Source organism: Pleurodeles waltl, chromosome 6 (genome assembly GCF_031143425.1).
Source record: "Pleurodeles waltl isolate 20211129_DDA chromosome 6, aPleWal1.hap1.20221129, whole genome shotgun sequence".
NCBI lineage: Eukaryota > Metazoa > Chordata > Amphibia > Caudata > Salamandridae > Pleurodeles > Pleurodeles waltl.
This window is the reverse complement of record NC_090445.1, coordinates 22,036,545-22,060,761: the sequence shown is the minus strand read 5'-3', so window position 1 is coordinate 22,060,761 and position 24,217 is coordinate 22,036,545. Positions and strand designations below refer to the sequence as shown.

The 24,217-nt window shown below is 49.9% G+C and overlaps 1 protein-coding gene across 1 annotated transcript in view; it reads right to left on the bottom strand.

Moving 5' to 3' along the window:
• Positions 1–816: 816 nt before the first annotated feature.
• Positions 817–24,217, bottom strand: part of LOC138301466 (nestin-like) — a 38,466-nt gene continuing 15,065 nt past the window's right edge. Inside the window, exons 2-8 of the mRNA XM_069241976.1 lie at positions 13,290–13,616; positions 11,321–11,563; positions 9,119–9,445; positions 7,150–7,392; positions 4,948–5,274; positions 3,045–3,287; positions 817–1,169 (exon numbers count right to left, since the gene is read on the bottom strand). Of these exons, the coding sequence (XP_069098077.1) occupies positions 817–1,169; positions 3,045–3,287; positions 4,948–5,274; positions 7,150–7,392; positions 9,119–9,445; positions 11,321–11,563; positions 13,290–13,616 (2,063 nt within the window). The remainder of the gene's footprint in view (positions 1,170–3,044; positions 3,288–4,947; positions 5,275–7,149; positions 7,393–9,118; positions 9,446–11,320; positions 11,564–13,289; positions 13,617–24,217) is intronic.

The window sequence follows — 24,217 nt, the reverse complement described above, 5'->3', positions numbered from 1 at the left end:
TTCTGGCAGAGTGTGAATGCCCTGTTTCTCCTCTTCTGGTAGAGCGTGAGTGCCCTGTTTCTCCTCTTCTGGCAGAGTGTGAATGCCCTGTTTCTCCTCTTCTGGCAGAGTGCGAATGCCCTGTTTCTCCTCTTCTGGCAGAGTGTGAGTGCCCTGTTTCTACTCTTCTGGCAGAGTGTGAATGCCCTGTTTCTCCTCTTCCTGTTTCTCCTCTTCTGGCAGAGTGTGAATGTCCTTGTTCTCCTCTTCTGGCCGAGTGTGAATGCCCTGGTTCTCCTCTTCTGGCAGAGTGTAAATGCCCTGTTTCTCCTCTTCTCGCAGAGTGCGAATGCCCTGTTTCTCCTCTTCTGGCAGAGTGCGAATGCCCTGTTTCTCCTCTTCTGGCAGAGAGTGAATGCCCTGTTTCTCCTCTTCTGGCAGAGCGTGAGTGCCCTGTTTCTCATCTTCTGGCAGAGTGTGAATGCCCTGTTTCTCCTCTTCTGGCAGAGTGCGAATGCCCTGTTTCTCCTCTTCTGGCAGAGTGTGAGTGCCCTGTTTCTACTCTTCTGGCAGAGTGCGAATGCCCTGTTTCTCCTCTTCCTGTTTCTCCTCTTCTGGCAGAGTGTAAATGCCCTGTTTCTCCTCTTCTGGCCGAGTGTGAATGCCCTGTTTCTCCTCTTCTGGCAGAGTGTAAATGCCGTGTTTCTCCTCTTCTGGCAGAGTGCGAATGCCCTGTTTCTCCTCTTCTGGCAGAGTGCGAATGCCCTGTTTCTCCTCTTCTGGCAGAGTGTGAATGCCCTGTTTCTCCTCTTCTGGCAGAGTGTAAATGCCCTATTTCTACTCTTCTGGCAGAGTGTGAATGCCCTGTTTCTCCTCTTCCTGTTTCTCCTCTTCTGGCAGAGTGTGAATGTCCTTGTTCTCCTCTTCTGGCCGAGTGTGAATGCCCTGGTTCTCCTCTTCTGGCAGAGTGTAAATGCCCTGTTTCTCCTCTTCTCGCAGAGTGCGAATGCCCTGTTTCTCCTCTTCTGGCAGAGTGCGAATGCCCTGTTTCTCCTCTTCTGGCAGAGCGTGAATGCTCTGTTTCTCCTTTTCTGGCAGAGCGTGAGTGCCCTGTTTCTCTTCTTCTGGCAGAGTGCGAATGTCCTGTTTCTCCTCTTCTGGCAGAGTGCGAATGCCCTGTTTCTCCTCTTCTGGCAGAGTGTGAGTGCCCTGTTTCTACTCTTCTGGCAGAGTGCGAATGCCCTGTTTCTCCTCTTCCTGTTTCTCCTCTTCTGGCAGAGTGTAAATGCCCTGTTTCTCCTCTTCTGGCCGAGTGTGAATGCCCTGTTTCTCCTCTTCTGGCAGAGTGTAAATGCCCTGTTTCTCCTCTTCTGGCAGAGTGCGAATGCCCTGTTTCTCCTCTTCTGGCAGAGTGCGAATGCCCTGTTTCTCCTCTTCTGGCAGAGTGTGAATGCCCTGTTTCTCCTCTTCTGGCAGAGTGTAAATGCCCTGTTTCTACTCTTCTGGCCGAGTGTGAATGCCCTGGTTCTCCTCTTCTGGCAGAGTGTAAATGCCCTGTTTCTCCTCTTCTGGCAGAGTGCGAATGCCCTGTTTCTCCTCTTCTGGCAGAGTGTGAATGCCCTGTTTCTCCTCTTCTGGCAGAGCGTGAATGCCCTGTTTCTCCTCTTCTGGCAGATTGTGAATGCCCTGTTTCTCCTCTTCTGGCAGAGTGCGAATGCCCTGTTTCTCCTCTTCTGGCAGAGTGTGAGTGCCCTGTTTCTACTCTTCTGGCAGAGTGCGAATGCCCTGTTTCTCCTCTTCCTGTTTCTCCTCTTCTGGCAGAGTGTAAATGCCCTGTTTCTCCTCTTCTGGCCGAGTGTGAATGCCCTGTTTCTCCTCTTCTGGCAGAGTGCGAATGCCCTGTTTCTCCTCTTCTGGCAGAGTGCGAATGCCCTGTTTCTCCTCTTCTGGCAGAGTGTGAATGCCCTGTTTCTCCTCTTCTGGCAGAGTGCGAATGCCCTGTTTCTCCTCTTCTGGCAGAGCGTGAATGCCCTGTTTCTCCTCTTCTGGCAGAGTGCAAATGCCCTGTTTCTCCTCTTCTGGCAGAGTGCGAATGCTCTGTTTCTCCTCTTCTGGCAGAGTGTGAGTGCCCTGTTTCTACTCTTCTGGCAGAGTGTGAATGCCCTGTTTCTCCGCTTCCTGTTTCTCCTCTTCTGGCAGAGTGTAAATGCCCTGTTTCTCCTCTTCTGGCCGAGTGTCAATGCCCTGTTTCTCCTCTTCTGGCAGAGTGTGAATGCCCTGTTTCTCCTCTTCTGGCAGAGTGCGAATGCCCTGTTTCTCCTCTTCTGGCAGAGTGTGAGTGCCCTGTTTCTACTCTTCTGGCAGAGTGCGAATGCCCTGTTTCTCCTCTTCTGGCAGAGTGTGAGTACCCTGTTTCTACTCTTCTGGCAGAGTGCGAATGCCCTGTTTCTCCTCTTCTGGCAGAGTGCGAATGCCCTGTTTCTCCTCTTCTGGCAGAGTGCGAATGCCCTGTTTCTCCTCTTCTGGCAGAGCGCGAGTGCCCTGTTTCTCCTCTTCTGGCAGAGTCCGAATGCCCTGTTTCTCCTCTTCTGGCAGAGCGTGAGTGCCCTGTTTCTCCTCTTCTGGCAGAGTGTGAGTGCCCTGTTTCTACTCTTCTGGCAGAGTGTGAGTGCCCTGTTTCTACTCTTCTGGCAGAGTGTGAATGCCCTGTTTCTCCTCTTCCTGGTTCTCCTCTTCTGGCAGAGTGTGAATGCCCTGGTTCTCCTCTTCTGGCAGAGTGTAAATGCCCTGTTTCTCCTCTCCTGGCAGAGTGTAAATGCCCTGTTTCTCCTATTCTGGCAGAGTGAGAATGCCCTGTTTCTCCTCTTCCTGGTTCTCCTCTTCTGGCAGAGCGTGAGTGCCCTGTTTCTCCTCTTCTGGCAGAGTGCGAATGCCCTGTTTCTCCTCTTCTGGCAGAGTGTGAATGCCCTGTTTCTCCTCTTCTGGCAGAGTGCGAATGCCCTGTTTCTACTCTTCTGGCAGAGTGCGAATGCCCTGTTTCTCCTCTTCTGGCAGAGTGTGAATGCCCTGTTTCTCCTCTTCCTGTTTCTCCTCTTCTGGCAGAGTGTGAATGTCCTTGTTCGCCTCTTCTAGCAGAGTGCGAATGCCCTGTTTCTCCTCTTCTGGCAGAGTGCGAATGCCCTGTTTCTCCTCTTCCTGTTTCTCCTCTTCTGGCAGAGTGTGAATGTCCTTGTTCTCATCTTCTGGCAGAGTGTGAATGCCCTGTTTCTCCTCTTCTGGCAGAGTGTGAATGCCCTGGTTCTCCTCTTCTGGCAGAGTGTGAATGTCCTTGTTCTCCTCTTCTGGCAGAGTGCGAATGCCCTGTTTCTCCTCTTCTGGCAGAGTGCGAATGCCCTGTTTCTCCTCTTCTGGCAGAGTGCGAATGCCCTGTTTCTCCTCTTCTGGCAGAGTGCGAGTGCCCTGTTTGTCCTCTTCTGACAGAGTGCGAATGCCCTTTTTCTCCTCTTCCTGTTTCTCCTCTTCTGGCAGAGTGTGAATGCCCTTGTTCTCCTCTTCTGGCTGAGTGCGAATGCCCTGTTTCTCCTCTTCTGGCAGAGTGTGAATGCCCTGTTTCTCCTCTTCTGGCAGTGCGAATGCCCTGGTTCTCCTCTTCTGGCAGAGTGTGAATGCCCTGTTTCTTCTCTTCTGGCAGAGTGAGAATGCCCTGTTTCTCCTCTTCTGGCAGAGTGCGAATGCCCTGTTTCTCCTCTTCTGGCAGAGTGTGAATGCCCTGTTTCTCCTCTTCTGGCAGAGTGCGAATGCCCTGTTTCTACTCTTCTGGCAGAGTGTGAGTGCCCTGTTTCTACTCTTCTGGCAGAGTGTGAATGCCCTGTTTCTCCTCTTCCTGTTTCTCCTCTTCTGGCAGAGTGTGAATGTCCTTGTTCTCCTCTTCTGGCCGAGTGTGAATGCCCTGGTTCTCCTCTTCTGGCAGAGTGTAAATGCCCTGTTTCTACTCTTCTGGCAGAGTGCGAATGCCCTGTTTCTCCTCTTCTGGCAGAGTGCGAATGCCCTGTTTCTCCTCTTCTGGCAGAGTGTGAGTGCCCTGTTTCTACTCTTCTGGCAGAGTGTGAGTGCCCTGTTTCTACTCTTCTGGCAGAGTGTGAATGCCCTGTTTCTCCTCTTCTGGTAGAGCGTGAGTGCCCTGTTTCTCCTCTTCTGGCAGAGTGTGAATGCCCTGTTTCTCCTCTTCTGGCAGAGTGCGAATGCCCTGTTTCTCCTCTTCTGGCAGAGTGTGAGTGCCCTGTTTCTACTCTTCTGGCAGAGTGTGAATGCCCTGTTTCTCCTCTTCCTGTTTCTCCTCTTCTGGCAGAGTGTGAATGTCCTTGTTCTCCTCTTCTGGCCGAGTGTGAATGCCCTGGTTCTCCTCTTCTGGCAGAGTGTAAATGCCCTGTTTCTCCTCTTCTGGCAGAGTGCGAATGCCCTGTTTCTCCTCTTTTGGCAGAGTGCGAATGCCCTGTTTCTCCTCTTCTGGCAGAGAGTGAATGCCCTGTTTCTCCTCTTCTGGCAGAGCGTGAGTGCCCTGTTTCTCATCTTCTGGCAGAGTGTGAATGCCCTGTTTCTCCTCTTCTGGCAGAGTGCGAATGCCCTGTTTCTCCTCTTCTGGCAGAGTGTGAGTGCCCTGTTTCTACTCTTCTGGCAGAGTGCGAATGCCCTGTTTCTCCTCTTCCTGTTTCTCCTCTTCTGGCAGAGTGTAAATGCCCTGTTTCTCCTCTTCTGGCCGAGTGTGAATGCCCTGTTTCTCCTCTTCTGGCAGAGTGTAAATGCCGTGTTTCTCCTCTTCTGGCAGAGTGCGAATGCCCTGTTTCTCCTCTTCTGGCAGAGAGCGAATGCCCTGTTTCTCCTCTTCTGGCAGAGTGTGAATGCCCTGTTTCTCCTCTTCTGGCAGAGTGTAAATGCCCTGTTTCTACTCTTCTGGCAGAGTGTGAATGCCCTGTTTCTCCTCTTCCTGTTTCTCCTCTTCTGGCAGAGTGTGAATGTCCTTGTTCTCCTCTTCTGGCCGAGTGTGAATGCCCTGGTTCTCCTCTTCTGGCAGAGTGTAAATGCCCTGTTTCTCCTCTTCTCGCAGAGTGCGAATGCCCTGTTTCTCCTCTTCTGGCAGAGTGCGAATGCCCTGTTTCTCCTCTTCTGGCAGAGCGTGAATGCCCTGTTTCTCCTTTTCTGGCAGAGCGTGAGTGCCCTGTTTCTCTTCTTCTGGCAGAGTGCGAATGCCCTGTTTCTCCTCTTCTGGCAGAGTGCGAATGCCCTGTTTCTCCTCTTCTGGCAGAGTGTGAGTGCCCTGTTTCTACTCTTCTGGCAGAGTGCGAATGCCCTGTTTCTCCTCTTCCTGTTTCTCCTCTTCTGGCAGAGTGTAAATGCCCTGTTTCTCCTCTTCTGGCCGAGTGTGAATGCCCTGTTTCTCCTCTTCTGGCAGAGTGTAAATGCCCTGTTTCTCCTCTTCTGGCAGAGTGAGAATGCCCTGTTTCTCCTCTTCTGGCAGAGTGCGAATGCCCTGTTTCTCCTCTTCTGGCAGAGTGTGAATGCCCTGTTTCTCCTCTTCTGGCAGAGTGTAAATGCCCTGTTTCTACTCTTCTGGCCGAGTGTGAATGCCCTGGTTCTCCTCTTCTGGCAGAGTGTAAATGCCCTGTTTCTCCTCTTCTGGCAGAGTGTGAATGCCCTGTTTCTCCTCTTCTGGCAGAGTGTGAATGCCCTGTTTCTCCTCTTCTGGCAGAGCGTGAATGCCCTGTTTCTCCTCTTCTGGCAGATTGTGAATGCCCTGTTTCTCCTCTTCTGGCAGAGTGCGAATGCCCTGTTTCTCCTCTTCTGGCAGAGTGTGAGTGCCCTGTTTCTACTCTTCTGGCAGAGTGCGAATGCCCTGTTTCTCCTCTTCCTGTTTCTCCTCTTCTGGCAGAGTGTAAATGCCCTGTTTCTCCTCTTCTGGCCGAGTGTGAATGCCCTGTTTCTCCTCTTCTGGCAGAGTGCGAATGCCCTGTTTCTCCTCTTCTGGCAGAGTGCGAATGCCCTGTTTCTCCTCTTCTGGCAGAGTGTGAATGCCCTGTTTCTCCTCTTCTGGCAGAGTGCGAATGCCCTGTTTCTCCTCTTCTGGCAGAGCGTGAATGCCCTGTTTCTCCTCTTCTGGCAGAGTGCAAATGCCCTGTTTCTCCTCTTCTGGCAGAGTGCGAATGCTCTGTTTCTCCTCTTCTGGCAGAGTGTGAGTGCCCTGTTTCTACTCTTCTGGCAGAGTGTGAATGCCCTGTTTCTCCTCTTCCTGTTTCTCCTCTTCTGGCAGAGTGTAAATGCCCTGTTTCTCCTCTTCTGGCCGAGTGTCAATGCCCTGTTTCTCCTCTTCTGGCAGAGTGTGAATGCCCTGTTTCTCCTCTTCTGGCAGAGTGCGAATGCCCTGTTTCTCCTCTTCTGGCAGAGTGTGAGTGCCCTGTTTCTACTCTTCTGGCAGAGTGCGAATGCCCTGTTTCTCCTCTTCTGGCAGAGTGTGAGTACCCTGTTTCTACTCTTCTGGCAGAGTGCGAATGCCCTGTTTCTCCTCTTCTGGCAGAGTGCGAATGCCCTGTTTCTCCTCTTCTGGCAGAGTGCGAATGCCCTGTTTCTCCTCTTCTGGCAGAGCGCGAGTGCCCTGTTTCTCCTCTTCTGGCAGAGTCCGAATGCCCTGTTTCTCCTCTTCTGGCAGAGCGTGAGTGCCCTGTTTCTCCTCTTCTGGCAGAGTGTGAGTGCCCTGTTTCTACTCTTCTGGCAGAGTGTGAGTGCCCTGTTTCTACTCTTCTGGCAGAGTGTGAATGCCCTGTTTCTCCTCTTCCTGGTTCTCCTCTTCTGGCAGAGTGTGAATGCCCTGGTTCTCCTCTTCTGGCAGAGTGTAAATGCCCTGTTTCTCCTCTCCTGGCAGAGTGTAAATGCCCTGTTTCTCCTATTCTGGCAGAGTGAGAATGCCCTGTTTCTCCTCTTCCTGGTTCTCCTCTTCTGGCAGAGCGTGAGTGCCCTGTTTCTCCTCTTCTGGCAGAGTGCGAATGCCCTGTTTCTCCTCTTCTGGCAGAGTGTGAATGCCCTGTTTCTCCTCTTCTGGCAGAGTGCGAATGCCCTGTTTCTACTCTTCTGGCAGAGTGCGAATGCCCTGTTTCTCCTCTTCTGGCAGAGTGTGAATGCCCTGTTTCTCCTCTTCCTGTTTCTCCTCTTCTGGCAGAGTGTGAATGTCCTTGTTCGCCTCTTCTGGCAGAGTGCGAATGCCCTGTTTCTCCTCTTCTGGCAGAGTGCGAATGCCCTGTTTCTCCTCTTCCTGTTTCTCCTCTTCTGGCAGAGTGTGAATGTCCTTGTTCTCATCTTCTGGCAGAGTGTGAATGCCCTGTTTCTCCTCTTCTGGCAGAGTGTGAATGCCCTGGTTCTCCTCTTCTGGCAGAGTGTGAATGTCCTTGTTCTCCTCTTCTGGCAGAGTGCGAATGCCCTGTTTCTCCTCTTCTGGCAGAGTGCGAATGCCCTGTTTCTCCTCTTCTGGCAGAGTGCGAATGCCCTGTTTCTCCTCTTCTGGCAGAGTGCGAGTGCCCTGTTTGTCCTCTTCTGACAGAGTGCGAATGCCCTGTTTCTCCTCTTCTGGCAGAGTGTGAGTGCCCTGTTTCTACTCTTCTGGCAGAGTGCGAATGCCCTTTTTCTCCTCTTCCTGTTTCTCCTCTTCTGGCAGAGTGTGAATGCCCTTGTTCTCCTCTTCTGGCTGAGTGCGAATGCCCTGTTTCTCCTCTTCTGGCAGAGTGTGAATGCCCTGTTTCTCCTCTTCTGGCAGTGCGAATGCCCTGGTTCTCCTCTTCTGGCAGAGTGTGAATGCCCTGTTTCTTCTCTTCTGGCAGAGTGAGAATGCCCTGTTTCTCCTCTTCTGGCAGAGTGCGAATGCCCTGTTTCTCCTCTTCTGGCAGAGTGTGAATGCCCTGTTTCTCCTCTTCTGGCAGAGTGCGAATGCCCTGTTTCTACTCTTCTGGCAGAGTGTGAGTGCCCTGTTTCTACTCTTCTGGCAGAGTGTGAATGCCCTGTTTCTCCTCTTCCTGTTTCTCCTCTTCTGGCAGAGTGTGAATGTCCTTGTTCTCCTCTTCTGGCCGAGTGTGAATGCCCTGGTTCTCCTCTTCTGGCAGAGTGTAAATGCCCTGTTTCTACTCTTCTGGCAGAGTGCGAATGCCCTGTTTCTCCTCTTCTGGCAGAGTGCGAATGCCCTGTTTCTCCTCTTCTGGCAGAGTGTGAGTGCCCTGTTTCTACTCTTCTGGCAGAGTGTGAGTGCCCTGTTTCTACTCTTCTGGCAGAGTGTGAATGCCCTGTTTCTCCTCTTCTGGTAGAGCGTGAGTGCCCTGTTTCTCCTCTTCTGGCAGAGTGTGAATGCCCTGTTTCTCCTCTTCTGGCAGAGTGCGAATGCCCTGTTTCTCCTCTTCTGGCAGAGTGTGAGTGCCCTGTTTCTACTCTTCTGGCAGAGTGTGAATGCCCTGTTTCTCCTCTTCCTGTTTCTCCTCTTCTGGCAGAGTGTGAATGTCCTTGTTCTCCTCTTCTGGCCGAGTGTGAAAGCCCTGGTTCTCCTCTTCTGGCAGAGTGTAAATGCCCTGTTTCTCCTCTTCTGGCAGAGTGCGAATGCCCTGTTTCTCCTCTTTTGGCAGAGTGCGAATGCCCTGTTTCTCCTCTTCTGGCAGAGAGTGAATGCCCTGTTTCTCCTCTTCTGGCAGAGCGTGAGTGCCCTGTTTCTCATCTTCTGGCAGAGTGTGAATGCCCTGTTTCTCCTCTTCTGGCAGAGTGCGAATGCCCTGTTTCTCCTCTTCTGGCAGAGTGTGAGTGCCCTGTTTCTACTCTTCTGGCAGAGTGCGAATGCCCTGTTTCTCCTCTTCCTGTTTCTCCTCTTCTGGCAGAGTGTAAATGCCCTGTTTCTCCTCTTCTGGCCGAGTGTGAATGCCCTGTTTCTCCTCTTCTGGCAGAGTGTAAATGCCGTGTTTCTCCTCTTCTGGCAGAGTGCGAATGCCCTGTTTCTCCTCTTCTGGCAGAGAGCGAATGCCCTGTTTCTCCTCTTCTGGCAGAGTGTGAATGCCCTGTTTCTCCTCTTCTGGCAGAGTGTAAATGCCCTGTTTCTACTCTTCTGGCAGAGTGTGAATGCCCTGTTTCTCCTCTTCCTGTTTCTCCTCTTCTGGCAGAGTGTGAATGTCCTTGTTCTCCTCTTCTGGCCGAGTGTGAATGCCCTGGTTCTCCTCTTCTGGCAGAGTGTAAATGCCCTGTTTCTCCTCTTCTCGCAGAGTGCGAATGCCCTGTTTCTCCTCTTCTGGCAGAGTGCGAATGCCCTGTTTCTCCTCTTCTGGCAGAGCGTGAATGCCCTGTTTCTCCTTTTCTGGCAGAGCGTGAGTGCCCTGTTTCTCTTCTTCTGGCAGAGTGCGAATGCCCTGTTTCTCCTCTTCTGGCAGAGTGCGAATGCCCTGTTTCTCCTCTTCTGGCAGAGTGTGAGTGCCCTGTTTCTACTCTTCTGGCAGAGTGCGAATGCCCTGTTTCTCCTCTTCCTGTTTCTCCTCTTCTGGCAGAGTGTAAATGCCCTGTTTCTCCTCTTCTGGCCGAGTGTGAATGCCCTGTTTCTCCTCTTCTGGCAGAGTGTAAATGCCCTGTTTCTCCTCTTCTGGCAGAGTGAGAATGCCCTGTTTCTCCTCTTCTGGCAGAGTGCGAATGCCCTGTTTCTCCTCTTCTGGCAGAGTGTGAATGCCCTGTTTCTCCTCTTCTGGCAGAGTGTAAATGCCCTGTTTCTACTCTTCTGGCCGAGTGTGAATGCCCTGGTTCTCCTCTTCTGGCAGAGTGTAAATGCCCTGTTTCTCCTCTTCTGGCAGAGTGTGAATGCCCTGTTTCTCCTCTTCTGGCAGAGTGTGAATGCCCTGTTTCTCCTCTTCTGGCAGAGCGTGAATGCCCTGTTTCTCCTCTTCTGGCAGATTGTGAATGCCCTGTTTCTCCTCTTCTGGCAGAGTGCGAATGCCCTGTTTCTCCTCTTCTGGCAGAGTGTGAGTGCCCTGTTTCTACTCTTCTGGCAGAGTGCGAATGCCCTGTTTCTCCTCTTCCTGTTTCTCCTCTTCTGGCAGAGTGTAAATGCCCTGTTTCTCCTCTTCTGGCCGAGTGTGAATGCCCTGTTTCTCCTCTTCTGGCAGAGTGCGAATGCCCTGTTTCTCCTCTTCTGGCAGAGTGCGAATGCCCTGTTTCTCCTCTTCTGGCAGAGTGTGAATGCCCTGTTTCTCCTCTTCTGGCAGAGTGCGAATGCCCTGTTTCTCCTCTTCTGGCAGAGCGTGAATGCCCTGTTTCTCCTCTTCTGGCAGAGTGCAAATGCCCTGTTTCTCCTCTTCTGGCAGAGTGCGAATGCTCTGTTTCTCCTCTTCTGGCAGAGTGTGAGTGCCCTGTTTCTACTCTTCTGGCAGAGTGTGAATGCCCTGTTTCTCCTCTTCCTGTTTCTCCTCTTCTGGCAGAGTGTAAATGCCCTGTTTCTCCTCTTCTGGCCGAGTGTCAATGCCCTGTTTCTCCTCTTCTGGCAGAGTGTGAATGCCCTGTTTCTCCTCTTCTGGCAGAGTGCGAATGCCCTGTTTCTCCTCTTCTGGCAGAGTGTGAGTGCCCTGTTTCTACTCTTCTGGCAGAGTGCGAATGCCCTGTTTCTCCTCTTCTGGCAGAGTGTGAGTACCCTGTTTCTACTCTTCTGGCAGAGTGCGAATGCCCTGTTTCTCCTCTTCTGGCAGAGTGCGAATGCCCTGTTTCTCCTCTTCTGGCAGAGTGCGAATGCCCTGTTTCTCCTCTTCTGGCAGAGCGCGAGTGCCCTGTTTCTCCTCTTCTGGCAGAGTCCGAATGCCCTGTTTCTCCTCTTCTGGCAGAGCGTGAGTGCCCTGTTTCTCCTCTTCTGGCAGAGTGTAAGTGCCCTGTTTCTACTCTTCTGGCAGAGTGTGAGTGCCCTGTTTCTACTCTTCTGGCAGAGTGTGAATGCCCTGTTTCTACTCTTCCTGGTTCTCCTCTTCTGGCAGAGTGTGAATGCCCTGGTTCTCCTCTTCTGGCAGAGTGTAAATGCCCTGTTTCTCCTCTCCTGGCAGAGTGTAAATGCCCTGTTTCTCCTATTCTGGCAGAGTGAGAATGCCCTGTTTCTCCTCTTCCTGGTTCTCCTCTTCTGGCAGAGCGTGAGTGCCCTGTTTCTCCTCTTCTGGCAGAGTGCGAATGCCCTGTTTCTCCTCTTCTGGCAGAGTGTGAATGCCCTGTTTCTCCTCTTCTGGCAGAGTGCGAATGCCCTGTTTCTACTCTTCTGGCAGAGTGCGAATGCCCTGTTTCTCCTCTTCTGGCAGAGTGTGAATGCCCTGTTTCTCCTCTTCCTGTTTCTCCTCTTCTGGCAGAGTGTGAATGTCCTTGTTCGCCTCTTCTGGCAGAGTGCGAATGCCCTGTTTCTCCTCTTCTGGCAGAGTGCGAATGCCCTGTTTCTCCTCTTCCTGTTTCTCCTCTTCTGGCAGAGTGTGAATGTCCTTGTTCTCATCTTCTGGCAGAGTGTGAATGCCCTGTTTCTCCTCTTCTGGCAGAGTGTGAATGCCCTGGTTCTCCTCTTCTGGCAGAGTGTGAATGTCCTTGTTCTCCTCTTCTGGCAGAGTGCGAATGCCCTGTTTCTCCTCTTCTGGCAGAGTGCGAATGCCCTGTTTCTCCTCTTCTGGCAGAGTGCGAATGCCCTGTTTCTCCTCTTCTGGCAGAGTGCGAGTGCCCTGTTTGTCCTCTTCTGACAGAGTGCGAATGCCCTGTTTCTCCTCTTCTGGCAGAGTGTGAGTGCCTTGTTTCTACTCTTCTGGCAGAGTGCGAATGCCCTTTTTCTCCTCTTCCTGTTTCTCCTCTTCTGGCAGAGTGTGAATGCCCTTGTTCTCCTCTTCTGGCTGAGTGCGAATGCCCTGTTTCTCCTCTTCTGGCAGAGTGTGAATGCCCTGTTTCTCCTCTTCTGGCAGTGCGAATGCCCTGGTTCTCCTCTTCTGGCAGAGTGTGAATGCCCTGTTTCTTCTCTTCTGGCAGAGTGAGAATGCCCTGTTTCTCCTCTTCTGGCAGAGTGCGAATGCCCTTTTTCTCCTCTTCTGGCAGAGTGTGAATGCCCTGTTTCTCCTCTTCTGGCAGAGTGCGAATGCCCTGTTTCTACTCTTCTGGCAGAGTGTGAGTGCCCTGTTTCTACTCTTCTGGCAGAGTGTGAATGCCCTGTTTCTCCTCTTCCTGTTTCTCCTCTTCTGGCAGAGTGTGAATGTCCTTGTTCTCCTCTTCTGGCCGAGTGTGAATGCCCTGGTTCTCCTCTTCTGGCAGAGTGTAAATGCCCTGTTTCTACTCTTCTGGCAGAGTGCGAATGCCCTGTTTCTCCTCTTCTGGCAGAGTGCGAATGCCCTGTTTCTCCTCTTCTGGCAGAGTGTGAGTGCCCTGTTTCTACTCTTCTGGCAGAGTGTGAGTGCCCTGTTTCTACTCTTCTGGCAGAGTGTGAATGCCCTGTTTCTCCTCTTCTGGTAGAGCGTGAGTGCCCTGTTTCTCCTCTTCTGGCAGAGTGTGAATGCCCTGTTTCTCCTCTTCTGGCAGAGTGCGAATGCCCTGTTTCTCCTCTTCTGGCAGAGTGTGAGTGCCCTGTTTCTACTCTTCTGGCAGAGTGTGAATGCCCTGTTTCTCCTCTTCCTGTTTCTCCTCTTCTGGCAGAGTGTGAATGTCCTTGTTCTCCTCTTCTGGCCGAGTGTGAATGCCCTGGTTCTCCTCTTCTGGCAGAGTGTAAATGCCCTGTTTCTCCTCTTCTGGCAGAGTGCGAATGCCCTGTTTCTCCTCTTTTGGCAGAGTGCGAATGCCCTGTTTCTCCTCTTCTGGCAGAGAGTGAATGCCCTGTTTCTCCTCTTCTGGCAGAGCGTGAGTGCCCTGTTTCTCATCTTCTGGCAGAGTGTGAATGCCCTGTTTCTCCTCTTCTGGCAGAGTGCGAATGCCCTGTTTCTCCTCTTCTGGCAGAGTGTGAGTGCCCTGTTTCTACTCTTCTGGCAGAGTGCGAATGCCCTGTTTCTCCTCTTCCTGTTTCTCCTCTTCTGGCAGAGTGTAAATGCCCTGTTTCTCCTCTTCTGGCCGAGTGTGAATGCCCTGTTTCTCCTCTTCTGGCAGAGTGTAAATGCCGTGTTTCTCCTCTTCTGGCAGAGTGCGAATGCCCTGTTTCTCCTCTTCTGGCAGAGAGCGAATGCCCTGTTTCTCCTCTTCTGGCAGAGTGTGAATGCCCTGTTTCTCCTCTTCTGGCAGAGTGTAAATGCCCTGTTTCTACTCTTCTGGCAGAGTGTGAATGCCCTGTTTCTCCTCTTCCTGTTTCTCCTCTTCTGGCAGAGTGTGAATGTCCTTGTTCTCCTCTTCTGGCCGAGTGTGAATGCCCTGGTTCTCCTCTTCTGGCAGAGTGTAAATGCCCTGTTTCTCCTCTTCTCGCAGAGTGCGAATGCCCTGTTTCTCCTCTTCTGGCAGAGTGCGAATGCCCTGTTTCTCCTCTTCTGGCAGAGCGTGAATGCCCTGTTTCTCCTTTTCTGGCAGAGCGTGAGTGCCCTGTTTCTCTTCTTCTGGCAGAGTGCGAGTGCCCTGTTTCTCCTCTTCTGGCAGAGTGCGAATGCCCTGTTTCTCCTCTTCTGGCAGAGTGTGAGTGCCCTGTTTCTACTCTTCTGGCAGAGTGCGAATGCCCTGTTTCTCCTCTTCCTGTTTCTCCTCTTCTGGCAGAGTGTAAATGCCCTGTTTCTCCTCTTCTGGCCGAGTGTGAATGCCCTGTTTCTCCTCTTCTGGCAGAGTGTAAATGCCCTGTTTCTCCTCTTCTGGCAGAGTGAGAATGCCCTGTTTCTCCTCTTCTGGCAGAGTGCGAATGCCCTGTTTCTCCTCTTCTGGCAGAGTGTGAATGCCCTGTTTCTCCTCTTCTGGCAGAGTGTAAATGCCCTGTTTCTACTCTTCTGGCCGAGTGTGAATGCCCTGGTTCTCCTCTTCTGGCAGAGTGTAAATGCCCTGTTTCTCCTCTTCTGGCAGAGTGTGAATGCCCTGTTTCTCCTCTTCTGGCAGAGTGTGAATGCCCTGTTTCTCCTCTTCTGGCAGAGCGTGAATGCCCTGTTTCTCCTCTTCTGGCAGATTGTGAATGCCCTGTTTCTCCTCTTCTGGCAGAGTGCGAATGCCCTGTTTCTCCTCTTCTGGCAGAGTGTGAGTGCCCTGTTTCTACTCTTCTGGCAGAGTGCGAATGCCCTGTTTCTCCTCTTCCTGTTTCTCCTCTTCTGGCAGAGTGTAAATGCCCTGTTTCTCCTCTTCTGGCCGAGTGTGAATGCCCTGTTTCTCCTCTTCTGGCAGAGTGCGAATGCCCTGTTTCTCCTCTTCTGGCAGAGTGCGAATGCCCTGTTTCTCCTCTTCTGGCAGAGTGTGAATGCCCTGTTTCTCCTCTTCTGGCAGAGTGCGAATGCCCTGTTTCTCCTCTTCTGGCAGAGCGTGAATGCCCTGTTTCTCCTCTTCTGGCAGAGTGCAAATGCCCTGTTTCTCCTCTTCTGGCAGAGTGCGAATGCTCTGTTTCTCCTCTTCTGGCAGAGTGTGAGTGCCCTGTTTCTACTCTTCTGGCAGAGTGTGAATGCCCTGTTTCTCCTCTTCCTGTTTCTCCTCTTCTGGCAGAGTGTAAATGCCCTGTTTCTCCTCTTCTGGCCGAGTGTCAATGCCCTGTTTCTCCTCTTCTGGCAGAGTGTGAATGCCCTGTTTCTCCTCTTCTGGCAGAGTGCGAATGCCCTGTTTCTCCTCTTCTGGCAGAGTGTGAGTGCCCTGTTTCTACTCTTCTGGCAGAGTGCGAATGCCCTGTTTCTCCTCTTCTGGCAGAGTGTGAGTACCCTGTTTCTACTCTTCTGGCAGAGTGCGAATGCCCTGTTTCTCCTCTTCTGGCAGAGTGCGAATGCCCTGTTTCTCCTCTTCTGGCAGAGTGCGAATGCCCTGTTTCTCCTCTTCTGGCAGAGCGCGAGTGCCCTGTTTCTCCTCTTCTGGCAGAGTCCGAATGCCCTGTTTCTCCTCTTCTGGCAGAGCGTGAGTGCCCTGTTTCTCCTCTTCTGGCAGAGTGTGAGTGCCCTGTTTCTACTCTTCTGGCAGAGTGTGAGTGCCCTGTTTCTACTCTTCTGGCAGAGTGTGAATGCCCTGTTTCTCCTCTTCCTGGTTCTCCTCTTCTGGCAGAGTGTGAATGCCCTGGTTCTCCTCTTCTGGTAGAGTGTAAATGCCCTGTTTCTCCTCTCCTGGCAGAGTGTAAATGCCCTGTTTCTCCTATTCTGGCAGAGTGAGAATGCCCTGTTTCTCCTCTTCCTGGTTCTCCTCTTCTGGCAGAGCGTGAGTGCCCTGTTTCTCCTCTTCTGGCAGAGTGCGAATGCCCTGTTTCTCCTCTTCTGGCAGAGTGTGAATGCCCTGTTTCTCCTCTTCTGGCAGAGTGCGAATGCCCTGTTTCTACTCTTCTGGCAGAGTGCGAATGCCCTGTTTCTCCTCTTCTGGCAGAGTGTGAATGCCCTGTTTCTCCTCTTCCTGTTTCTCCTCTTCTGGCAGAGTGTGAATGTCCTTGTTCTCCTCTTCTGGCAGAGTGCGAATGCCCTGTTTCTCCTCTTCTGGCAGAGTGCGAATGCCCTGTTTCTCCTCTTCCTGTTTCTCCTCTTCTGGCAGAGTGTGAATGTCCTTGTTCTCCTCTTCTGGCAGAGTGTGAATGCCCTGTTTCTCCTCTTCTGGCAGAGTGTGAATGCCCTGGTTCTCCTCTTCTGGCAGAGTGTGAATGTCCTTGTTCTCCTCTTCTGGCAGAGTGCGAATGCCCTGTTTCTCCTCTTCTGGCAGAGTGCGAATGCCCTGTTTCTCCTCTTCTGGCAGAGTGCGAATGCCCTGTTTCTCCTCTTCTGGCAGAGTGCGAGTGCCCTGTTTGTCCTCTTCTGACAGAGTGCGAATGCCCTGTTTCTCCTCTTCTGGCAGAGTGTGAGTGCCCTGTTTCTACTCTTCTGGCAGAGTGCGAATGCCCTTTTTCTCCTCTTCCTGTTTCTCCTCTTCTGGCAGAGTGTGAATGCCCTTGTTCTCCTCTTCTGGCCGAGTGCGAATGCCCTGTTTCTCCTCTTCTGGCAGAGTGTGAATGCCCTGTTTCTCCTCTTCTGGCAGAGTGCGAATGCCCTGGTTCTCCTCTTCTGGCAGAGTGCGAATGCCCTGTTTCTTCTCTTCTGGCAGAGTGAGAATGCCCTGTTTCTCCTCTTCTGGCAGAGTGCGAATGCCCTGTTTCTCCTCTTCTGGCAGAGTGTGAATGCCCTGTTTCTCCTCTTCTGGCAGAGTGCGAATGCCCTGTTTCTACTCTTCTGGCAGAGTGCGAGTGCCCTGTTTGTCCTCTTCTGGCAGAGTGCGAATGCCCTGTTTCTCCTCTTCTGGCAGAGTGTGAGTGCCCTGTTTCTACTCTTCTGGCAGAGTGCGAATGCCCTGTTTCTCCTCTTCCTGTTTCTCCTCTTCTGGCAGAGTGTGAATGCCCTGTTTCTCCTCTTCTGGCAGAGTGTGAATGCCCTGTTTCTCCTCTCCTGTCAGAGTGCGAATGCCCTGGTTCTCCTCTTCTGGCAGAGTGTGAATGCCCTGTTTCTCCTCTTCTGGCAGAGCGTGAATGCCCTGTTTCTCCTCTTCTGGCAGAGTGCGAATGCCCTGTTTCTCCTCTTCTGGCAGTGTGGCTGCCCTGTTTCTCCTCCTCTGGCAGAGTGCGAATGCCCTGTTTCTCCTCTTCTGGCAGAGTGCGAATGCCCTGGTTCTCCTCTTCTGGCAGAGTGTGAATGCCCTGTTTCTCCTCTTCTGGCAGAGCGTGAATGCCCTGTTTCTCCTCTTCTGGCAGAGTGCGAATGCCCTGTTTCTCCTCTTCTGGCAGTGTGGCTGCCCTGTTTCTCCTCCTCTGGCAGAGTGCGAATGCCCTGTTTCTCCTCTTCTGGCAGAGTGCGAATGCCCTGTTTCTCCTCTTCTGGCAGTGTGGCTGCCCTGTTTCTCCTCCTCTGGCAGAGTGCGAATGCCCTGTTTCTCCTCTTCTGGCAGAGGACAGCTGGATCTGACTTTCTCTGTGGGTCCATTCATGCTAATTGTAAATATATCTTTCTAATCAAGTGCTGGCTGAGGACTTCGTTTACAGACACCTCGCAGCAAACAGGAACCTTCCTATCAGGGGTATATAATGTGATGGCCCTATGCTTTTATCTCCTGAAGACGTCGGTCACGCTTGTGCTTTGCACCTTATGTTACTTAATGTGCATTTTACTGTGTCTTTGCAGTGAGTGTTCTCAAGGTGATGTCGGTTTTGTTGCCTCTGGCTTACTCGCCCCAAAAACACTGGGTGCCCCCTAAATCCCTGCTGCTCCAGGGCTAGAAACTAGAACAAAGAAACATGAGAAGCAGGACCAATTATTCAACCAAGGAATACTCAAGGAAACACAATCTAAATGTGTTTGTGAATCACAAAATAAATTTGTGGAAAGAATTACAAAAAAAGGAAATAGATACCGACAACCATATAGCTCCTTTTTCCGCCTTTCATTTACTTAAAAGCTAGCTTACTGGCCAACCAGTCTGCCTTCTGCCTGCCAGGTATACCATGCAGGTATACCATGCAGGTATACCATGCAGGTATACCATGCAGGTATACCATGCAGGTATACCATGCAGGTATACCATGCAGGTATACCATGCAGGTATACCATGCAGGTATACCATGCAGGCATACCATGCAGGTATACCATGCAGGTATACCATGCAGGCATACCATGCAGGCATACCATGCAGGTATACCATGCAGGTATACCATGCAGGCATACCATGCAGGTATACCATGCAGGTATACCATGCAGGTATACCATGCAGGTATACCATGCAGGTATACCATGCAGGTATACCATGCAGGTACACCATGCAGGTATACCATGCAGGTATACCATGCAGGTATACCATGCAGGCACACCATGCAGGTACACCATGCAGGTACACCATGCAGGTACACCATGCAGGTACACCATGCAGGTACACCATGCAGGTACACCATGCAGGTACACCATGCAGGTACACCATGCAGGGTATACCATGCATGGTATACCATGCAGGTATACCATGCAGGTATACCATGCAGGTATACCATGCAGGTATACCATGCAGGTATACCATGCAGGTATACCATGCAGGTATACCATGCAGGTCCTTCCCTTTGGAAGTGGAGTGGAATAGGGGCTTGGTGAGCACTGACGAGGGAGAGTAGTCCCCTTTCCTTTGCAACATCCGCGCATGGGCACAGCCGTTCACTTTCCTTTGGCTTTGTGCACGCGTGTGTACCAGCAAGATGTGCCTGAGGCAATTTTTGGTGCTTTCACCTGTTTTTCTCCACTTCTACACCCAACGGGCCTGCAATAATACTACAGAGCTTGCTCTTTGGAGTTATTGGGGTGCCTCCCCCCACAATTTTTTTATTATTTTAATACTAATTTCATCTGGCAGGAGTCTTTGTGTTCCCCATTTTTCTACCTAGGGCTCCCTCCCCCAATACAAATAATAAACTTTACCTCTACACAAATTTCCTCTGTTTAAAGACTCTCTGCCTGTAAAAGATGGCTCGTCAATATCCAGAGGATGATCAATATGGAGAATATGCCGAAGGATCCTATGACCAACATATGGAAGAGCGCTGGTGGACGCCTTGGACTTCCACGAGCACGAGGTGGTTGGTAAGATGCTGGTGAGAGCTCTAAGCTCCTTTGCTCTACTCATTTTTAATTTTGGCCTAAGAAAGTTTGGCATAGACTCGGGGTCCCCTGCCCCAGCAGAGGTTAATTCATCAGAGCCTAGCCAGTCTCTCGGAGACCCCTTTAGGCAGACTGTTGAATCTGTCTTCGTTGGACACAGCTATGGATCCTCCATGAATCAGGGGGGCTCCACTAATGGCCAAGACACTCATCACACAATAGACAACTCTTCTTCCTCTGACTCTGATGGAGTTCAACCAAATATGCAAGCCAGTGGCAAGCGAAAACGAAAATCAAGTCCTTATTCCCACCTCCAAGTAAGAATTTGCACTTCAACCTTGATAATAAAAGGGTTTGAAAAAGATGTACGTAATACTCTTCGTTCAGAATGTCCTCGACCTTCATTGCCCAGGAAAGTAGCTGATATACTGGAACTGGATTCTAGCATGGCAACGTTTCTTAAGAAGTATGCAAGGGACCCAAAAAGGGCATCAACAGAGACTGGCATGGTTGCGAGGACAAACTACTGGAGTTATCAGGCCCTCTCACTAAATCCTGGATTTAGCAGTCCTGGCAAGAGAATCCCAGGCAGCAGTCAAGCCTGATGTTTCTTGGAATGCTCTCAGCGGACGATTTGCCTACTGGGGAATGCCAAATGCGTAATTTCCGTTGGACGGCTCTAATCTTTGCTTATTTGCATTGATCCTAGATTGGCCGAATTTGTTTTTTCTGATGCTGGGCAATCTCCTAATCGTGTCTTGTTCAGAGACAAATTTGTCAAAGACTTAGCCAAATACTTGGCCACTTTTTTGATGCTTCAATCAAAAAAGTATTTTAAAGTGGTCTTTTTACCAGGGCCGGGCGCTTTAGAGATCGAGCATCATGCCATGGTGTTCTCCAGACCTCTTGATCCTACTACAGAGGCAGAGGAAATTTCAGCAATTCCAGAACAACCAACTTCTACCCTTCGCGCAATCGAGGGGGCAGAGATCACGCTTATAGAGCATATTTCAAAGGAGGACAGCACAATCAAGGCGCCTCTCAATCAGGTAACAATTATTCCCTCGGTGGGGATTGTGTTGGGAGGCAGAGTAAGTTTGTTTGCACACAATTGGCATCAAATCATGGATGTTGGAAACGATAAGTAGATATCATCTGGAGTTTTATGAAACTCCTCTCCAAACCTCTCTTCCTCCTCTGCTCAATTTTTCCTAACAAGAGAGTACCTTTATACATCAAGTGGTAACATCTCTTCTTCAAAGGGGGGCAACTGTCCGTTCTCATCCTCACCCCGGAGGTTTTGCAAGTACAATATTTCTGGTTCAGAAGAAAGGGAGAGGCTGTTGGCTGGTACTCAGTCTGCATCAATTTAACTCTTGGATTGTCTACAGACATTTCAAGATGGAGGGATTTCACCTCCTAAGAGACCTATTTGAGGCGGGAGATTTCTCTTGCATTCCAGTAAACATAACAGATATGACTCTGCCTTGAAACGATGGGTTGATTGGTGCAGTCAGCAGTGTGTAAATCCCCTGGGGACCTCAGTGAAAATGATAGCCAATTTTTTATCCCATTTAGCCTCTCATGATTTCGCATATAGAACAGCAAATAATTTTCAATACGCCATCTCAGCAAAGCATCCCCGGATAGACGGTAAGCCTGTGGGTGACCATCTCATGAAATGTAAACTTTTACAGGGTGTATGTATGGTAAACCTCCACTTCCTAAATACTCCTCCTGTTGGGAATATATTGTGGAGTTAAAATTTCTGTAGTCTTGGCCAGCTAATGAAGAGCTTCCTGGAAAACAATTATAGGCCAAACAGACTCTCCTGCTTCGTCTAATTTCTTGTGGACGAGTGTCTGATGTCAAGGCTCCGGATACTACGGGTAGAGTATTTACTCCCACAGGAGTCTCTTTCCGTATTTCCAAATGTTCAAAATCAAATTTTAATTGTATCAATTATCCATGTTATAAGGATAATTCCAAACTGTGGGTGGTCTAAAGTATTAATGTTTTTGAAGATGTAACACGTAAGTTGCGTAGAGATCAAACTGGTCAACGGTTGATTTTGTTACAAAAGCCTTTTGGTCCAATTTCTTCTGCTACTCTAGCGTGCTGGATCAGATGGATTTTAGGAGAAGGTGGTATTTATACTTCTATTTTTGGGGCTCACTGGATGAGAGGAGTCATGGCTTCTAAGGCCTTTTATTTGGGGTCTAGGCTGGAAGATGTCAGGACTGCGGCCAACTGGTCTACAGATTCTACATTCAAGTTGTTTTATCATAAACCTATTGATGTGGCATCTGGTGTTACTGCACATATTTAAGCTAGCATAATCCGAAGCCTCCGGTCCTGACAATAAATCAAAACTTTTCTAGCATTTGCGTCAATACTTTTCAATTCTATTAAGGTCACGGACGTGAGGATTATCCCACTAAGAAGGCTGATCAATGTTTATACATTGCATGAGGTGTTCTAATGATTTGTAAGCTGTATATTTTTCCCACCCTTTACAGTATATTCATGATATAGAGTTTTGAAGGCAAAATATTACGACAAATTTTCTCTTTACAGATGCAAAACCAGCTTAGGAGTTAGGGATAGTTTCTTGAAGCCATAGGAGAGATGACAGATGTCTGACCCTGAAGGTGCACCTGCTGTGTCAGTTCTTTGGTTCATCATCCATTGTGGGACCATGGTGGATCATTAAGGACGATGATTTCAAATGTTTGGACAATGTTATTCTTCAGTCCAGTTTATTTCTGAATACGGCTCATTATGAGCAAAGAAAGAGGAAGGGCTGCCTATTTTCGGGACTTTTACTATATGGTGGGCCCTGATCGGTGGATCATATGGAGGGTGTTCATGCCTCATGGGCAAAGTAGTGTTTATATGTTACGTTTTTCACTTTGTTATTGGCTGCTGTGTTTGTAGTAAAATAGAAAGGGAAGCCTAATCCATGCCTCTGTGTACTTAATAGAATTGAAAATTCTTGACGCGGATGCTAGAACATTTTTGATCCATCCCTCCCTATTCTCTGTTTGTCTGACTGCTGGAGAACGGCTCTCTCATAATGCTTTCTGATTGGCTGTCTAGTCTATCCTTCCACAACTGATGTCACAGAACTCTTTATTTTTGTTTTCTACCCCTACCCTGCCTCTCTCGTGTCATGATGGTAGCTGCTATAATTTTGCCAGTGCTAGAGGCTTTTTAAATCTGCCTGCATAACTTAGTCAAAAACATTAGGGGGTGTGAGTCTGAGATTTTCCAACCAGCAACATGGTGCATCCAACTGAAAAGAATAGCAACGGGCTGAGGTCACTGAAAAGCAATAACGGACAAGCTTAGGCGCATTAGTTTTAAGTTATTTAGTAAAGCCAGGACATTCTTGGTAGCAATATTATAATCTTGAGCCACAACACAAGTTAGCCTAATACTCAAAGTGTCTACTATGTAAATGAAAGCCGCACATTTTCAAAATACCAAATCCAAATGTAATTAAAAATGATCCGATTTTATTCCCGTTTGTTACTGGGCTGAATACATCAGGCACGTACTAACGTGGCACGAGTGTGGACAACGTGGAAATGCTAGATCTTCAAATGCGAACCAGTTCTGTGAAGATCGACTTTAATGACTGCGAGAGAAACAGTGAGGGGCCTATTTACAAGCCCCGTGGCGCAGGGCAGCAACTCACCTTGCTGTGCTGCCCTGCGGCACATGGAAAGGGCAGAAATCCGGCATATCTACAAGATACAATGCATTTCTGCCCTCTCCCCTGAGCTGGAACACAATGGGCTGCCTGTGCCGACGCAGGCACTCTCACACCATGGTGCAAGGATGCCTGCATTGCAGACAATATTGTTTCTGTGCAGGAAGGGACACCTTCCTGCATAAAAAGAATCCATGGGGGTGTTTTCCTCATTCTATGTGTGTAGAATGCAGCGCACACGGAAATAGGGAAAAACTAGGAAAAAAGAAAAAAAAAATCCTCGTTACGTCTGTACTGGGGAGATTTAAGGTTTTGGCGCTACCCCAGGTTTGCAGGCTCTTGTAAATCTGGGGCGGCATCAACATCGATGGCTGTTGCATGAGAACACCCACCGCAACTCCCATTGAATGCCTCCTTGACTGTGAGGCAGTGAATCATACCTGTGTGAATAGTTCTGCAGAAAATATTACATAAAACAATGAGAGTTACAAGGTGCAGGAATGATATCATCCATTCTAGTAGGCGGTATGTTTTGTGTGAAGGAAAAAAAGTGAATTCTACATTTCTGCAATCACAGTCCTGCATGATTAGTGAGACAGATGTTTCACTGAATGGAAAACCTGCAAATATGCATATTATTCGCTAGATATTCATGACTACTGAAAGTGTCAAGCAAGCCTGGAATTCCACGTAAATCCCAAATGAGTTAAAAATCTCCCCCAAACTGAGAAGCACACCTGGTAGATTTGTGCATTTTTTTTTGCAATGACCAGTGTTTTGTTGTATAGTGCTTTATGCACGCTCTGCCATTTCTAGGTGCTACAGCTGGCAGGTGTTACCGTTACCTAGGTCAGTGATGCCCCGTTCCCCGGCCACGGAAGAGTGGGTGGGAGTTGGAGGGGGCTCAGATGACACAGAAGAGATTCCAGCTTGTGAACTGGAGATCACGCACACCACCAGCAGCCAGCGTTACCTCGCTGAGTCAGCGATCTTTTTAAGGCTTTCCTTTGGTTAATAAGGGCCAGATGTAGCAAAATCCGTTTTTGCGACTTGCAAATTGCGAGTCTGAGCGACTCGCAATTTGCAAGTCGCAAAAACGGATGCAGAATGGTGTCTCAGACACCTTCTGCGACTCGCTATGGGGTCGCAAAGACCCACCTCATCAATATTCATGAGGTGGGTCGCAATTTGCGACCCCGTAGCGAGTCCCTGCACTCACAGGGATGGTGGCTCGCTGTAGTCAGCAGACCTCCATGTCTGTGACTGCTTTTTAAATAAAGCAGTTTTTTTTTTCATTTTGCAGCCCGTTTCCTTAAAGGAAAACGAGTTGTAAAATGAAAAAAATACCGAAACCATTTGGTTTCGTTTTTTCAGAGCAGGCAGTGGTCCGTAGGCACGTAGACCACTGCCTGCTCTGAAAATATATTTTTGTCGACATTCACATTCACATTTTGCGAATGAGTTACCACCAGTGTGACTCTGGTGGTAACTGCGAGTTGGTCACAAAGCAACACTGAATTGCGATGCGAGTCGCAAATAGGAAGGGAACACCCCTTCCTAATTGCGAGTCGCATTCACAAATTGCGAGTCGGTACCGACTCGCAATTTGTGAATGAGCATCGCAATAGGTTTTTTGCATGGCGCAAACTGCGATTTTCGCAGTTTGCACCATGCAAAAAGCTTTCTACATCTGGCCCTACGCTCTTAACACGACATCCTATGATAATTCAATTCATTTGCATTGCTGCACCCAGGTGCTAAGGGCATTCACACATACTAAGTCCAAAGTTGGCCT